This window comes from Parasteatoda tepidariorum, chromosome 9 (assembly GCF_043381705.1).
Source record: "Parasteatoda tepidariorum isolate YZ-2023 chromosome 9, CAS_Ptep_4.0, whole genome shotgun sequence".
NCBI classification, from domain to species: domain Eukaryota; kingdom Metazoa; phylum Arthropoda; class Arachnida; order Araneae; family Theridiidae; genus Parasteatoda; species Parasteatoda tepidariorum.
Window position 1 is genome coordinate 19228015 of NC_092212.1, and position 17518 is coordinate 19245532.

The 17518-nt window shown below is 29.3% G+C and overlaps 1 protein-coding gene across 1 annotated transcript in view; it reads right to left on the reverse strand.

The window, feature by feature from the left end:
- Nucleotides 1-2760: 2760 nt before the first annotated feature.
- The window catches only part of LOC107448177 (carbonic anhydrase 7), a 15680-nt gene continuing 922 nt past the window's right edge, over nucleotides 2761-17518 (reverse strand). The window contains exons 2-7 of the mRNA XM_016063293.3: nucleotides 13841-13915; nucleotides 12829-12990; nucleotides 10028-10173; nucleotides 8514-8573; nucleotides 6168-6422; nucleotides 2761-3028 (exon numbers count right to left, since the gene is read on the reverse strand). Coding sequence (XP_015918779.2) covers nucleotides 2909-3028; nucleotides 6168-6422; nucleotides 8514-8573; nucleotides 10028-10173; nucleotides 12829-12990; nucleotides 13841-13915 — 818 coding nt within the window. The 3' untranslated portion in view covers nucleotides 2761-2908. The remainder of the gene's footprint in view (nucleotides 3029-6167; nucleotides 6423-8513; nucleotides 8574-10027; nucleotides 10174-12828; nucleotides 12991-13840; nucleotides 13916-17518) is intronic.

Below are 17518 nucleotides of genomic sequence, written 5' to 3' on the forward strand. Positions count from 1 at the left end.
AATAATAAAATATTTCATTATTAGAGATAGAGCTACTTCCGATTAATCATGCTGCTATGAAAGGAAACATCCATTTTTAACCTAAGTGTACAATTTTTTAAGTAACTCTTACTGAATATTAATAAATTAAAATTTAAAGACTATTGAAATAAAAATTCAGACTCCACATGAAACTTGAGTGCTGAGGGTACTCTTTTATGAACATTTTATGCAAGTTAAACATACTGTCATCCAAATAACGTTTTTGTTTTTTCTCTTTTCTTCTTGTTATTGTTTCTTTTTTCACTAGGCACAAACGGCTTGTTCGATCAATTTCTAGAAATGTAAGTACATTTAATCACGATTTTTCTGTTAAATCTTTTTCTGATACAGATTTTAAAGTTTCTTGCTCTTTTTTTTTTACTTTCTTCAAACAATATAGGGTTTTCTTTTAATTTCTGTCTAGCTTGTCTCATACTAAGTTTTTTCTGTTCCCTTCTCTTTTGCATTTGAGCATTTGATTGCTTTCTTTTTTTACATTTTGGTTTTACCATTTTTTTCCTAAAATTTGAAGAGAAAAAAAATGTTGAACATCGCAGAAATTAATTAGAAAAATTGCCAATATTTACTTCTCTGATAAGAAAAAGTTAAACTTAATTGGTTTTCTTTAAAAATACAAGCAAATTAACACATTTGTCCCTTTTAAAAGAAAACCAATTAAAAGAAAATAGTTTTTTAATTATTAAAATTGTATTATGGTTATCGAACACTCTCTTCCATTGACTGTGTCCTCTCCTCCGTGGACTTGTTATGTCCACGGAGGGGACAAAAATTAGTTCTTGAATTTTACTGATTTTTAATTTTAAAGTTACAAAAATGGGGCAGTTCTTTTAATTAAATATACTATTTTTGCAATCTAAAATTCATCTATCAAAAGTAAAATAATTTTCTCTTACCTTCTTTATGATGTTCACGGAGTATACGGTGAGAACTTTGCCAAACCCCAGTTGAACACAACAATCCAAAACTGACACCAAAGAGAACTAAAACAACTGATAGTTAACATTAGAAAATGGAATGGTTACCTTTTCCAGCAGCTGTCTTATAGGGATTTCGCATATGCATTTTTTATTGCGTATTTACCGAACTATATTAATTGTCCATGGAGGGAGATTTCATTTTTGATGGACAAAGTGTACTAGTCATTTATTTTATAAAAAGAATTTTTCATTTTTTTAAATATTAATTAAAAAGTTACTATAAACATTCAACTAGGTAAAACTACAAAAATCATTAAAATGGTATTTAAATTGTTTAACAGCCATTAAAAATTATTTTGTGTCAAAGACGTAGGGACGTCCACGGAGGGGATTTTGAAGTTATGTTTATTAAAAAATAAGAATTAAATATTAGATATATTTAGCAGAAATGCATATGATTTGTTAGTTAGAACTTTACGAAAAATGATGAAGAAAAATATTAAGAAATCTGCTGTATTTCCTAATATTTATTACTAAGGGACTTAAAAAATCACCTTTTTGTGAGAGTGACCCTTAAGTAGATATATAGGTTTGTCGACATGTCGTTTGTCAATTCATATGTTAGTCGAAACAGTCATTCATATGCTTGTCAATCAGCAACATTTTTAATTTATTGCTACCAAACCTTCTTTCATGATTGCATGGAAAATCTTGAAAATGAAAAAAAAAATTCCTTTAACAATAATTGTTTTTACCTATTATGTATCATTGGAAAGTTTAGAATAGTCACATAAGTAACTAAACATCTGTTTATCTTTCAGTTAAAACTTCATGCTTGTCTGTTCAGCTACGTGGTGTGTCCTTGCAAATGGATAATTTATATTCATTTACAGTAACACACCAAGGCATTTTCTGTTGTTTCTGACAGCATCTCACATACTTCAAAAACATTCTGACTCTATCATTAACAACATTTCTAGTTCTAGTTTATTGCAGACAGACTTTCTTCCATGACGGTACGGAAGTTCATCCCAATGAGAAAAAAAAAGCTTTATTTTAGTTCTAACAATACAAAATAGTTAATAATGTTTACCTATTCTGTGTTATTAGAAAATTTAGAACCTTCATTTGAGTAACTTAGCAATTGCTTACCTTTAATTTGGGGCCTCGTGCTTGTATTTTTGTATGACTGTGATCACGACTCATGAAAGTGAAAAACGCTACTAATTTACTAATTTGCAAAAAACTTTTTCTTATAAATAGATTCCATCTGTAACAAGCGTAAGGAACTAAAGTGACAGCCTTTGTATTAATATTTCAAAAAAGAGTAAATATTTCTCTAGTTCTATGAATGCATAGAAAAAGAGAGCGATAAAAGTGCAAGGGATTGGACACAACCAATTAGCATATTAATACGTTTGGAGAAAACACATATCCAGAAACTGATTTTGTTCCCTGCTTTTAGCTTAACCTTAACATTGTCCTTAATGTTAAGAACTTATAGTTTCAAATAAAATCCCACAAACATTACTTAGAATTAGTGAATAACACAAGTTCTAATTAATGTTCACTAAAAAAACACTACACTATATACTAGCATTAATTAATGAAAATTTATCTTTTTTGGAGGTGCACTTCACCTTTCTTGACAAATGGAGCTGGGTGCCTTATTTTTGGATTAAAAAAACGTAATTTGAAATAAAAAAACCTTGTTAAACTTTCCTTCTTATTAGGAATTGCTTAAGCTTATTGGTAGGTACAAATGGTTATGTATATCTTGTATTAAAATAATAATGATAAGACACTTTCCCAATATTTATTATTTAATTGATTCGATAATACAATTGTTTAATATAAGAATAATAATTGACATTGATAAGCAGTAACGGCTTCAATATTGCTTTTAGTAACCAAATTAATGCGCTGATGTAGCATCTGCAAACACGGTTTTAACCGTAGACAGGTCTACCATTTGTTGGTTGTATAGGTCTGAAATTGTTTATGAGGTGACACTGTTCAAGGTTGTTAGCACCGCGTTGAGCTCGGTAAAGACTGTAAAGTTGTTGAAGCTGAAAACAAAAATATGCGATCAAGTAACAAAAACAAACCTGTCAGCTTTTTGTTAAATAAATTAAATTATCGATCAATGCTTGAAAAACTAGATATTTTAAGGCAACTTATTAGAAACACGCAACGCTTTTAAATTCATTACCGTTACAGACCTGCCAACTTTTAATCTCTTCCACTACGATATTTCCCAGTGGTAGAAAAATGGAATTAAAACTTCAATTTTAAGCAAACAAATACGTTGTATTTGAAAAAAATTAAGTTGACAACCACATACCCTCCAACTTAAGAGGATTTTGAAAATAAATCTTTCTAGTGGTAGCGAACCAAAGTAGAAATTTTTAAGGCAAATGGATCTCTCATAAAACTTTTATCAGAACTTAAGAATCTAGCCATATGGCCTGCACTTTTATAAGTAATAGTGGACAAGTTACGCTAAAATTAATTTTTTTTAAATATTAAGACATTAATTTTGCTACCGTCTGAAAAGAAGATTTCTGAAACTACGGAAATTCCGTAGCAGTTGGAGGGTATGCAACCATGATAGTAACGCATATTAATATATGTGCTTAATTTTTGTAAGAATAGTGGTGATCAAAATCATTTAATAATTAAGTTTATAAAAGAAAAAATAGTATATATTTACTACCACTTTAAATATGAAAATAAAATCTCCCGCAAAATCCGGGAGAGTTGGCAGGTATGCCTTTATTTTGAAATCGCAGGACTCATTTTTAGGAATTAAGCGCATTCTTTACCAATTAGAAACCTAACGTCCTTATCAAACGAAGTTTCTTTTGTTAATATAAAAAAAAGTGGTAGCTCAAAGGCTTCAAAATTAAGACTTTTTTTTGGCACAGACAATATACTTAGTCCATAATGTATTAAAAATATAGATAATTAATAATATTGTTAATTAATAATATAGATAATTAATGAATTGAATTTGATGTCAAAGCACATTTTTTAGGTAACTATCAGTAATAAATATCTGCTCTTATATAAACAAATATGTAAACATTTTTTTATTTATTGACCACTTTTTTTGGCCGGTCGTAATTGAGTCAAAATCAGCTGAAATCTCGTTTAATGTCAAAATATTTAAACAAAAGGAATTACAATTAGTCCTTCACATTAACCCTTTTCTTACGGCAGTCCGCTCCGTTGAACCGGTCTGCAATGTGCGCACATTGCATATCGATAAACTGTTGTACAGCTTTTTCTTATTTAAGTTACGCATATTAATACATTTGGAGATTTTGCAAAAAGTTTAAATTAAAATGCTTTTATTTTATAACCACAGTTGATCAACCGATTTTGGGTTTACGACTATCATTTATCGACTCCATTTCTTTGTTATTTTGAACCCAATCTAGAAGACAAGGGAACTCCTCAATCAAGTATCGGGAGAAATTTTAATTCGTTCAGTACTTCTTGATGAAACTAACCCGTGTTTTGAGTTACATAGGAAGGAAATCCACGAAAACCTCCCACAGTTAGCCTAATGGCTAAGGGACTCTAACCCACTATCCGTCAAGCACTGATAATATTTTACGTTACCACTGTGGTCGGTGCGAGCCGGCTGCAGAATTCGCATAGACTAGGATTTGAACCCATTCACTTCACTGGCAGGATAAGCGCTCTATCCCCTGATCCACCAAAACTCTTACGAAGCATATTAAACGTATTCAAATATACTTTTAGTTGTTTTAATCCAATTAAGATCAATTAAAGTTTGAAGCAGATAAGGCCAATTATCAAACAGTATCACTCTAAAGCCGGCTAAATATGGCACTGGATCGCGCACGTCGTCACGTGGACGTCGACATGGCACTCGTAATGGCACTAAATACGGCACTAGTAAGTACTGTGCATCGCTTGGATGCCGGTAAGATTAGATTAATTTTGTTTGAAGAAAAGTTTAATTTTGTAACTGCTCGTTATGCATATCGAAACTGTTGACATAGTTGAAAATTACAGAATTATTTCAAAAAATAAAATTTAAGAGCTTAAAATAATCGATCATCATTTTGCTACCTTTGAGCCACGTGATCTTACTTTTATATTTTATTGGTATTTTTGGTCTGTTTAATTATGAACCTTAAATTATGGGAATTGTCATTTATTTTGGGAATTATCTTTGTTATCATTTTATCCCTATTTCTCTGAATTGAATCTGTAGACATACTTGAAAACATAAGACTTTTCAATTTAAATTTAAGTGATCAACATAAAAAATATAGCATTTTATCATGTTTCTAACACTACTATTAGGTGTGAAATTGCTAATGGGTTAGATCCAATAATTGGTTAATAGGTAAGATCCAATAACTGTGATTGGAGTTAAACTTCTTCAGTCAGATTTAATCAAGGTTCTAACGTCCTTTCAACTGCACGGTTTATATCTTTAAAAAGGAAGTAAATAGAACAAAAGTTTCATTTTTAGGATTAATTCTGCGGAAATAAGAAGTTTTGCCTATCATGAAATTTTAATTGCATAAGTTATATGAAGTTTACATTCAAATTAGAGTGATGTTTTTTAACCCTGTCGCGCCGACTGTCACAAATATGTGCCAGCATAAAACCGTATCAATCAGGGTAAAAAGATATAACTGGTAATCAAAGTATTTCTTTAGCAGTTTATTTGTGGGCGGAGTTATAATTGTTTGATTTATTTAATTCATCATCACTTTGTTCAAAATAAAACTATTTAGTTATACTTTGAAGCAACATTGATTATATATATGATTAAACTAATAATAATTAAAGTAAAAGCAAGGTAAGTCTGTCAAATTAGCAACGACTACATTTAGGTTACCGTTTTTTGTTGATTTACAACTTGATTCTGAATTTGTACGAATACTTTTCTGAATCACCCGTCCCCAAGGGGTTAAAGGTTAAAGTGGAAGATATCAGAAATGCGGTATTGATTCGGTATAAACATGTATGTATTAAAATTTTTTACATCTATGTGTTTTTTTAACATGTAGACCACATTCAGTGCTTAGTCATTAATGAGTCATGAAACAAAAATGCTTCGAAAATGTGGTTTATCACAATCTTGTATTGACTTAAATAACCATTTTAAACTATTTTGAGGGACAAAAAGTATTAAAACTAATTAGTACTATGAATTTATACCTGAGATGATGATATTTGTTTGTTTGGTTTCATAACCAGCCAGTACTTAGTCTCGTTGCACGGAGGAAACTCAATTGAACCCGCATAACGATAATACGCTCCACCGACTTGAACTAGATCATCTAGGTAGATCATGGTTCTCCCTGGATTATTGGAATCACTTTTTGAAACTTGACCTTGAAAATATTCACCCTCATACGTATAAGAGCCCCTGACAACCAGCATGACATCGATAGAGTAATTTATTTGGCCTTGCTAATAAAATAAAAAGAAGTAGTCAGTATATAAATAATAATTAACGCCGATAACAATAATAATTAATTTGATACTGCTAATCAACAAATAATAATTAATTTGACTTTGATAATAATTGACTCTTGTTATGTATTCTCATACTCACTATACCAATCAGATTATTAGGTTTTACCGAAATAATTCAAACTACAAAGAGTTTTTAAAAGAAACTGATAAATTTGAAACAGATTTAATTAATAGCCATTTTCCTAGTTCATTTCTTCAATTTCATTTTGAAAATATTTTAAACCACTTAGAACAATAATTTTTATCTTATTTAATATTTCTGTTTAAAGAATAAGCTCTGATTTATTTTTAAGGTAGGAATTAACTATGATAAGCTATTCATAAAGCAACTGGACGGAATAGTTTGGTTGCATGATCTTTTATACTGGATTAGTTAGATTTTTGAGTAAGCTTCTAAATAAATTGTAGCCTTTTTTAAATAACTTTATTTTTAATTGTCCAGTATAATAAACAGCTTATTTTTATTTTTACTACATTTTTTTTTTGTAAGAATGGAATGGGCTCTGGTTTATTAACAGCCACCACCGATGAATGCAGGAAATACCAGTAGACTTTAAAATTGTGAAAGTATGCATGAATGAAGGACAAAATCTATAAACGGCTTTCTATCCATGTAGGCAGGCTCTGATTTATAAACAGCATACCCTCCAACTGCTACGGAATTTCCGTAGTTTCAGAAATCTTCTTTTCAGACGGTAGCAAAATTAATGTCTTAATATTTAAAAAAAATTAATTTTAGCGTAACTTGTCCACTATTACTTATAAAAGTGCAGGCCATATGGCTAGATTCTTAAGTTCTGATAAAAGTTTTATGAGAGATCCATTTGCTTTAAAAATTTCTACTTTGGTTCGCTACCACTAGAAAGAATTATTTTCAAAATCCTCATAAGTTGGAGGGTATGATAAACAGTTACCCTAGTAAAGATGGGATATATATTATATATACATACCTGCCAACTTTTAATCCTTTCCATTATAATTTTTCCCAGTGGTATTAAAATGGAATTAAAACTTCAATTTTAAGCAAACAAATACGTTGTATTTGAGAAAACTTAAGTTGACAACCATGATAGTAACGCATATTAATATATCTGCTTAATTTTTCTAAGATTAAAATCATTAAAAATTTAAGTTTATAAAAGAAAAAATGGTATATATTTACTACCACTTTAAATATGAAAATAAAATCTTCCGGAAAATCCGGAAGAGTTGGCAGGTATGTAATATATATCCCCTAAGTGGGAGGAGCCATCTTCTCCGCAGAGTATCAAAAATCATGCCCTGTTTTCAATTGATCTTCACGACTGTTTTCCAGACCAACGCCATTAGCTTATTGTGCAGCTCTAAGGCAACGTAAATAAACAACTACCTATGATATGTTATCACAAGTAAAATTATCTTAAAGAATTTCGAGATGTATAAGGATGATATCATTGAATTCATATTTTAAAAGTTATGTAGGCCAACGTTTTTCTTATATCGATTGAACTGTTTTAATATTTTCCCCTGTATTAGTTAAATTTCTTTGCTTCATTAGTTATAAACGAAATATTTTTGAAATTTACATAATATTAATGATCGAAACACAAATAAGTAGACTAAAATATTTTAAAAAAACACATATTTGAGACTTTACAAAAGCTATTACGGGAAAATATTTAAATAATGCTTATTAAATGCATTCAAATACTCTTTTATTTTGTCTAATTTGGTACAGCATCTTCAGTTTTGTAATCAAAAAGTAAGCTAATTCCTGAACAATTCTAAAGGCAAATGATTTATCAGCCATTTTCAGTGCAGCTTTCATTCACTACGTAATTCCTACGTCGTATGCTTTGGATTATGGTAAGAGAAAATATTTTTAAAAAAATTAATTAAGAAAGGTTTCCTTTTACCACGTTGTAATGACGTATATTCAGCTAATATTAAATAATTATTTTACTAGTCCAGTTCCAGATTGCTTCCTTTAAGTCTGCACAGTTCATTTAAAATAATTAATAATATTTTAAATAACAGCTTGTATACCTGCATAAAAGAAGACAAAGTAAGAAGACGTCCATCTTGGGATTTGTGCTCCAAATGACACTGAAAAAAATTTTTTAATTTGTTAATTTTTAAAGCATTTAAAATGAGACATTAAGAGATACTACCAAATTCTGCTAAAAACAGAAAAAAAAATTCTTAATCATTCAAATTACAATCGTTATATTTACTTTAAACTATTAAAATAAAATATTGCAGTGACGTCAAAAATATAAATATAAATTCTATCTACACGCCAGTTCGGAAATGACAGATGCCAACTTTCTGTGCTTTTTTGTAAATATTTATTATATTGGTAGCTATGTTTTTTCTTAAATTGTTTTGTTTTTTTATTTATTTAAACTTATTTTCCACACCACCACATAAGAATAATTTAAGAGTTCATAAGCAACGACACTTGTATTAGCATATTAGCGATGAGGATTTAAATATAATGGCAAATTACTATTGGTTATTAAATATCTACCACTCTATGAAATATTTTGCTGAAAACGAAGCGTTTAACGCATACCAACATTTAACGTGCACCTTACTACACATGGTAGCATAGTGTACGACCAGTATCAAACTGGAAAAACCTTTAAAATCTCCACCAGTTGTGTTGCAACACCGTAACTAATTTTTCTACGTTAAAAATAGAAAAAATATTATCCCTCAAATTAACTAATTTATTTTAAACCCTTTTATCACCTTTATTATTTTATCTGTTATTTAATTTTGACAGCTAACACTTAGTATCATTTATAATAATGTTTATTTTATTAATACTAAAACTGCTTCCAAAATTCATATATTTAAGATAAATATTGCTAGACTCGTTACATTAAAAAATTTGATTTGAGGCTCATACACATTAATCTATTTGGCTCTTTGCACATTAATAAACTATTTTCAACTATGCATACATGCCAACTATATAAAAATCTCAATTCTGCGTTCTTTGTCGCTTATGTTTACGTTGCGTTTTGTCGCTTACGTTTTTCAATTACATTACAGTATTAACCCTGATAAGAAACATGTGGTTCATGTCTACTGCTAACCAAAAAACAGTAATAACTATTTTGAAGAAAAGATAAAAGTGCGCAACAAAATATATTCTTTTTTTTTTTCCTTGCGAATTTTAAACCTGTACATCTTTGCACTATACGTTATTTTAAAAAAAATAAAAATACCACGCAAAAAAAAAAATTATAAAAATACGGTGATTTTTTTTATTTAGTAATAAAGATTTAATAAAATCGTAAAAATGCAAAAAGAAACTATAGAGAAAAATAATTTTTTTACTTAATATTATGTCACTATCATTTTATGATTTCAAGTTACACAAAAACTTAGAAATGGTGGTTCATTACCCTTTAATAATAATTCAGTTCGCAGACATTTAGTGAGAATAACTTAATTCTTTGATATTATTTTTATTATGGGTTCGTTCAACTGTTATAGTTGTTTACATAATTCCGCGTTTTTGGATAAAGTAGAGATAAAAGGGCACTTACTTCGATAGTGTATTTTCGTCCGTTAATTGCGTGTTCTGAGCCTGCGTTTGAACTACTACCAAAATGGAAATGAACAGACGTCAACATGTATATTGATCCGTTAAATGTCAGAGTCCTTTGAACACCATCCATGGGATACATATTAACTGAAATTGTAAAAAAAAATTTCTCTAAATATAATCATAGATTCTTGATACCGTGAATTAAATAACAAGAACAAAAAGAGAAATAGCAGTAGTAAGTTTTGTATTTTGAACCAATGTTATTACTTGCTTTGCTCAGTGGAAGAATTTTGCCTTCACTAAATACATTTGACATTCGTATCAAATAAATTAGTGAATACAAGGGCTCTATGGAGGAGAAATAACAGTAGTGAGTTTTGTATTTTGGTCTAATATTATCACTTGCGTTACTCAGGGAACGCTTTTGCATTCACTAAATGCATTTGATGCATGTATCAAATAAAGTCAGTGAATGGATGGACTCTATGGAGGAGAAATAGTAGTAGCGAGTTTCGTATTTTGGATCAGTGTTATTATTTGTGTTACTCAGGTGAAGAATTTTGCATTCACTAAATACATTTTATACCTGTATCAAATAAATTCAGTAAAGTCAATTTTCTGTGATGTGAGAATGTGATGTGTGAATTCAAAATGTTATCTGCTATGCTGGTCACCATTTCCGGTTATCCAGGCATGTGCTAGAAAGCTTTAAAGTTCAGTTGCCGAGTAATTTGTTGCTGAATGGAAAGTGAAATCTTAAAGTCATTCCATTGGAAAACAGAATAAGAATAGACAAATACCGAATGGTCATTCTCTTTAAGATAAAATAGCAATTTTTAAACAAAATTATTTTTGTTGGGTCTGAAAAAAGTTATTACTTTTCATGCCGTGAACCTGAGTTACAATAAACAGTACTACCTCGAGACTAATACACAATAGTCCGATATAAAACGTTCTTTGCATAAATGATCCAAGATGCTATATCGTTTTGTATCTTGGACCTATTTTTCTAACTTGAAAAATATTTTTCTAAGTTTGCAAAACCGTTCACAATTTAAAAACTATTTTTATAGATCAAGGTACAATGCATTTCCTACTAACTTTAACAGTTAATTAAGTTTTTGCTATTTGAATAAAAAAATGAAACAATTAAACTAGCCATAAAGTACAACACTCACGCCTATATTAATTACATTGTATAAAATACATCAAGTGGATGCATATTACTTGAAATTGTGAAAGATATTTATTATGATCTTTAAACTATGGTTATACCGTAGTACAAATACAGGAGAAACTATAGGAATGGTACAAAATATGAAATGATAACTGTTGGAAATAAAAGTACAAAACTACTATTAATTTAAATAAATCATATAATAATTCCTCGAATTATTGTGTCAATTTACCATGATAAAAAGTAACTTAACTTGTGTACTTATTTGTTTAAAAAATCCCTTTCAAAGTCAATGCTCGTAATGCTCTCTAACTCTATTAATTTTAAATGATTTTCGACATACTTGTTTATTACACTTGTTACAAAGTTTTGGTTTTGCAGGCTGTGGACTTGAATCATTCACCATACTCTTCAGAACTTCTCTTGTTTTGTTTATTCTCACAGACCTCTCTTATTTTGTTTTTAATTTACTAGTAAAATTACTTTTTTTATATATTTTATTGCTAAATATTATGAGTTTGTTTTAATAAAAAAGTTGATTTAAAATATCATAAAAAATATCACTGTTTAAAATTTCTAAATAATACAACTTTAATTAAAAATAATTTTATGATTTGAAAGAAATTTAACAAAGGTATGATTTTTATTAATTTTCTTATGTAATTTTTTCTCATTTTTGAGATAAATAATCTTCTAATACAATACTCAATCAGTAATATAACACATAATTTCTGGATATAAGAATACATTTTCATTTAGGAAAAAAAGAATAACATTAAGCTAAATTCAAAATAAATAATTATAATATATTTCAAAATTCTGTTTAAAACTAAAGTAAGTGTGAAAATAATTAGTGTTTGAAAAAATTAAATGTTAAAAAAAATCTTTTCTTTTACTACATTGAATTTTATTTTGCTTTAACTTTGAACTATTCATTAAGTAGTTATCATACATATATTAGTTATCATACATCTATAGTTATGATACATACATTAAATAGTTATTATCATACTAATATACATATTAATTTCATTAAATATTTATGTTTGGTCATTTTAATTTCCACATTAGTTTACATTAGTTTCTTCCATTTTGTTCAGTTCCTTGTCCACAACCCATATTTTTTATATATTTAGACAAATTGTCAAAATAGTTGTAAGTCAAATTTAATAAATAAAATGACCAAGCATAAAAAAATAAAATAAAATTGCTAAGCATACCTAATTATCTGCGATAAATCTTCAAATATAATGAATGAATGGTATAATGAATATTTTATACTTCAGTAACAGCACACAGTATTTCATATCTGCGCAGATAATATAATAAAATATATAAAAATAAAATAAAAACTAAACTCAATGCTAAGGCCTACTGTGCCAAATCTGTTTTCCTGACCTTGGGCTCTGGGGTGCAACAGCAGTTGTTCCAGTTGAGTGGTCAGTCGAACGTGGAACCCCCCAGTGTTTAGCCCCAAGCTTGGTACTCATTTCATCGACCCACTGAATGGATGAAAGGCTGAGTCAACCTTGCTCGGCCCGAGGATCGAACCAAGGACCTGTGGCACGAGAATAAAATACATATTTACATAAAGTAGATTAATAAAACGCTTTAAAACTCACTCCTGTAGCCATTATTTTCAATCTTGACTTGCCTAATAGGTTTGTCATAATTCGTGACTACAAGGTTACGGGGGTCTTGCAACACTTGTGACGTTATGATATTGATGGGTGATTGCATTTGTCCGCTGCAATTGCAATACGTGCGGTACCAATTTGACGGACCTAAAGAAAGGAATAAAATCAGTCATTTTCTGTAAATTAATATATTAACAATTAAAAATGAATATTTTTCAAACGAATTAATGTGTTTTCGAGCAAATAAGCATATTTGTGCAACTGTTTATTATCTCTTAAGCGTAAATGATGTAACGTAACGTAATACTCTCTTACTTACGTAATAACTCTTATATTTGTGCAACTATTTATTATCTTTGAAGCGTAAATGATGTAACGTAACGTAATACTCTCTTACTTACGTATTAACTCTTAAATAAAATTTTGGGAAATAATAAAATATAGTAATTTGTATTTTGAAACGATTACACTTTAGTTACTTACAATAAATACTCTGTCCCTTAAAAAAGCAAATCCGGAAATTACAAAATTCCGGATAATGGTACTGTAATGAGAAATGTACTTCTGCAAAATCTATTTTTGCCATTTTATACCGTAAATTTACAATATTATTTGTTTAATTGCAATGATTTAGTGATTTAGCAGTAAATATTATTGAGAAAAATACAGTTTATTAATACATATTTAATTATAATGACTTGGTGATTTTACAGTGACTATTACGGTAAAAATTACGGTATATCAGATTTTTTGTTCCATCTATTCTACGGAACAAAACAGGAAAATACTATAAAAAGTATTAGCACTTCTGGTGCCACTACTTTTTACCGTAATTTGAGCCAGAATTTCATATAGTGTAGTACTTGCGAATCAATTTTTTTCTCATTTTCAATATGTTTTTAAAGTTAGATTGTATTTATAGTAAGATAGTTAACGATCAATAAGCTTAATTTTTGATGAAAAAATTTTATATTTCAAAATAAATGTTTATTCTTACCATTGGGTAGACTATCATCATAACACCAAGGTTTGTTTCGATCAGATGGACATACTGCTCTGGAGGACGTTATACCTGCAATAATGGCATTGATTATTATTGTTATACGAATAAGGTATTTTGCACTTACGATAGATTTTTGCGTTAATATTCTTTGCATATAGAGACCATTGACGAAGATCTCAACTCCAATCACCAATAACCACTTCCTCTTAAAAACTAATTCAATTCCATCCTCATTGTTAGTCGGAGAAATATTATCTTAAAAATTAGTTAGGTCAAAAATCCACGACAATCTGTCTTTCTGTAATCACCAATAGCCACTTCCTTTTAGAAACTGATTCCAATTCCATCCGCATTGTTAGTCGGAGAAATATTAACTTAAAAATTAGTTAGGTCAAAATCCACAAAAATCTGTCTTAGTGCGAGTTCTTTATTCACCAATAACCACTTTCTTTTAGAAACGGATTCCAATTCCATTCGCGTTGTTAGTCGGAAAACTATTATCTTAAAAATTAGTTACATCTAAAATCAACGAAAATCTCTCAGTGAGGGTTCCCTAATCACCAATAACCACTTCCTTTTAAAAACTGATTCCAATTCCATCCTCATTGTTAGTCGAAGAGATATTATCTTAAAAAATTAGTTAGGTCAAAAATCCAAGAAAATCTATCGCGTTTAGAGTTCCGTAATCATCAATAACCACTTCATTTAAAAAATAATTCCAATTCCATCCACATTGTTAGTCGGAGAAATATTATCTTAAAAATTAGTTACTAAAATCCAAGAAAATCTCTCATAGTGAGGGTTCCGAAATCACCAATAACCAGTTCCTTTTAGAAACTGATTATCAAGTAATAAGAATTAATAAAAATGATATTTAATAATCGTAAAAAACATGTCTTTCTTTCTGTTTGCATTTAAAGGAGATGATGAAAGAATAATAAATATTGTTTTCTTGCAGACGATTTTCTTCTACAGCGAAACAAAAGTAAAAGTTCTTTTATTCCGCATTTGATTTATTCCAATCAAATTAATTGCTATGCCATATAGTTGTTTCGTTTTAAAAAACGAATATTTTTCGTGTATTTCAAAATATGTCACCAAGTGTAGATTATAGTAAGAGTCTATAACTTTTTTTTAAATAATTCTATAAAATATATATCGTAAAATATAGCACAAAATAAATTTCTGTCTGACGTGCTTTCCAATGCTTTTATATTGTTTTAAAAGCATATTTGTACAATTTGATTACGAAATGAAACGGTCCTATCAGTCGCAGATGATTACTTAAATCCTTTACCGCAATGGTCTTTTCCTAACTTTCAACAGAATATATTAACCTATATTTTTCCATCATACTTATGAAACAATGGTTTTGTTATTAAAAATATATATATAATGATTTAAAACATTAGCTTCGTTATTAAGAATTTATATGCAAAAATGATCGATGTTATTTAATACGTTCTTTACTTTACTTTATTTTACAAAAATTGGGAGCATGGGCCACTTAGCGGCCCCTATCCCATACATCTAGAAATTTACAGAAAATTTATAGTAATAACATTTTGAATTTAGCAGTCGATGTGGTAGCTAATAGAAAAACAAGCACTTTGCTTGAGTAAATATAACATTTGAATATCTGATTCATCGAATCTAAGTTGATATATATAAATATAAACATAATTTGACATATATATACATAAGTTNTCAATATTAAATAATATTCGGGAGACGTTAATCTATTCTCAACAATAACAATTCACTGTAAGGAAATTTATCACTGCGAAGAAGCAATTCAAAATAAAAATTGCATCCGTTTAAAAAAATTAGTAGTTATGGATTTTTATTATTCCCGGAAAAAAACTAAAATATTAAATTTATTGTTACCAGTTTTTACTCCAGTGCGCTGCCAAGATGAGACAATCCAACGTGACCCACCGGTGGGTCACCCCGGCGTGAACGTGTTAATGTGGATGAGACGGAAATTAGGGTTTTCAAAAATCATGTTTGAATAATACAGAGAGAAAAATTCTTTTGTTGCATTTAAAATACTTGTTCGCATACCTACCATTTTTCCCAGTGGTATTAAAACGGAATTTAAACTTCAATTTTAAGCAAACAAATACGTTGTATTTGAGAAAGCTTAAGTTAACAACCATGATAGTAACGCATATTAATATATGAGCTTAATTTTTGTAAGAATAGTGGTGATCAAAATCTTCTAAAAATTAAGTTTATAAAAGTAAAAAATAGTATGTACTTACTACCACTTTAAATATGAAAATAAAATCTTCTAGAAAATCCGGAAGAAGGATATGTGTTCGTATCCAATTCGTTCGATTGTTCGTTGTAGAGATCCTGAATCAGACAGGCCGACTTATCATTTATTGTTGGAGCAAAGAGCTTACATATGCACAGCGAATAAATATTTTCAAGTGGTAGTTTATTAATTGTAATTATTGGTTTAATAAGTTCGATTTAGTAGATTTTAATCCACCACTATTTCAAAACAATGCGTAGGCTTATATAATTCGCCACTTCATACAGGGTTCCCGCGGTCCTTGAAAAATTTAAAAGGTGGTAGCAAATTTAGGGTGGAGCTACAATATACTATTTTATTTTAATAAACTTTTTTATCGTAAAGTGCTGAAATTTTCGTGCATATATATATTTTTTAGAAAACAATTTTTAGTGGTGGCTACACAGAAATAAAAATGTCAAAATTTCTTTTATTTTTATTACCACTTTTTAAAATTCTCAAGGACCGTGGGAACCCTGTCATAGTATTATTACTTGATTTGGTCACACTCAAAGAAATTGCTGTTCTCCTCCCAGATGTGTTAAATGTGCCGCGGGTCATCGATCCTATTTGTGCCATAAGGACATCAACATACCTCCAAAATGCTGTAACTGTGGGGAAGCACACACTGCTAACTACACGGGATGCAGCTTCCGTCCCCCTAGGAGGGGCCATCGTGTCACTCCAGCTATAGTTCCCACTTCAAAAGCAGGCAAAGCTCATAGACTGGTCTCAATTTTAAAAGAACTACAAGAACTATTAAAAGACAGAGAAGTTTTCCAACTACTGCAAACAATCATGTCCACTTCTGAACAATGTCTCCCTCTGACTTGTTTTCACTCAACATAGAACTCTATTCTACTGAACTTATGAACTGGTAAATTCAACACTAAATTTAATACTGCTTATTGCCACGTTAGATAAGGAAACTAACTAGATAAGGAAACCACTAAGAAAATGCAAAACTTATGCTAAAACTTCATGATTTTGTTTCATTTCACATTTGTCTTACAAATCACGTAATTCTAACTCAATTCAATGCTAAAATGTCAATTGTATTTGTATATATCTTGATTCTATTCATATCTATATCACAACTTATGACTGCATCAAATTTAAACTCCATTCAATGCTAAAATTTCAATTGTACTTGTTTATATTTTAAATTAATTCACTTTTAAAACACAACTTATGATTGCATCAAATTTAATCCCATTCAATACTTCAATATCAATTGTGCTTTTTATATTCATGAAAATTTCTGATTATTTTATAAATCATGACTCATATTAAATATCAATTCATGTTTAATTTATCAAGCAAATTTGCTTGATCTTCTGTTCTGCTACCTTAATGCTGCATAATTCAAAATG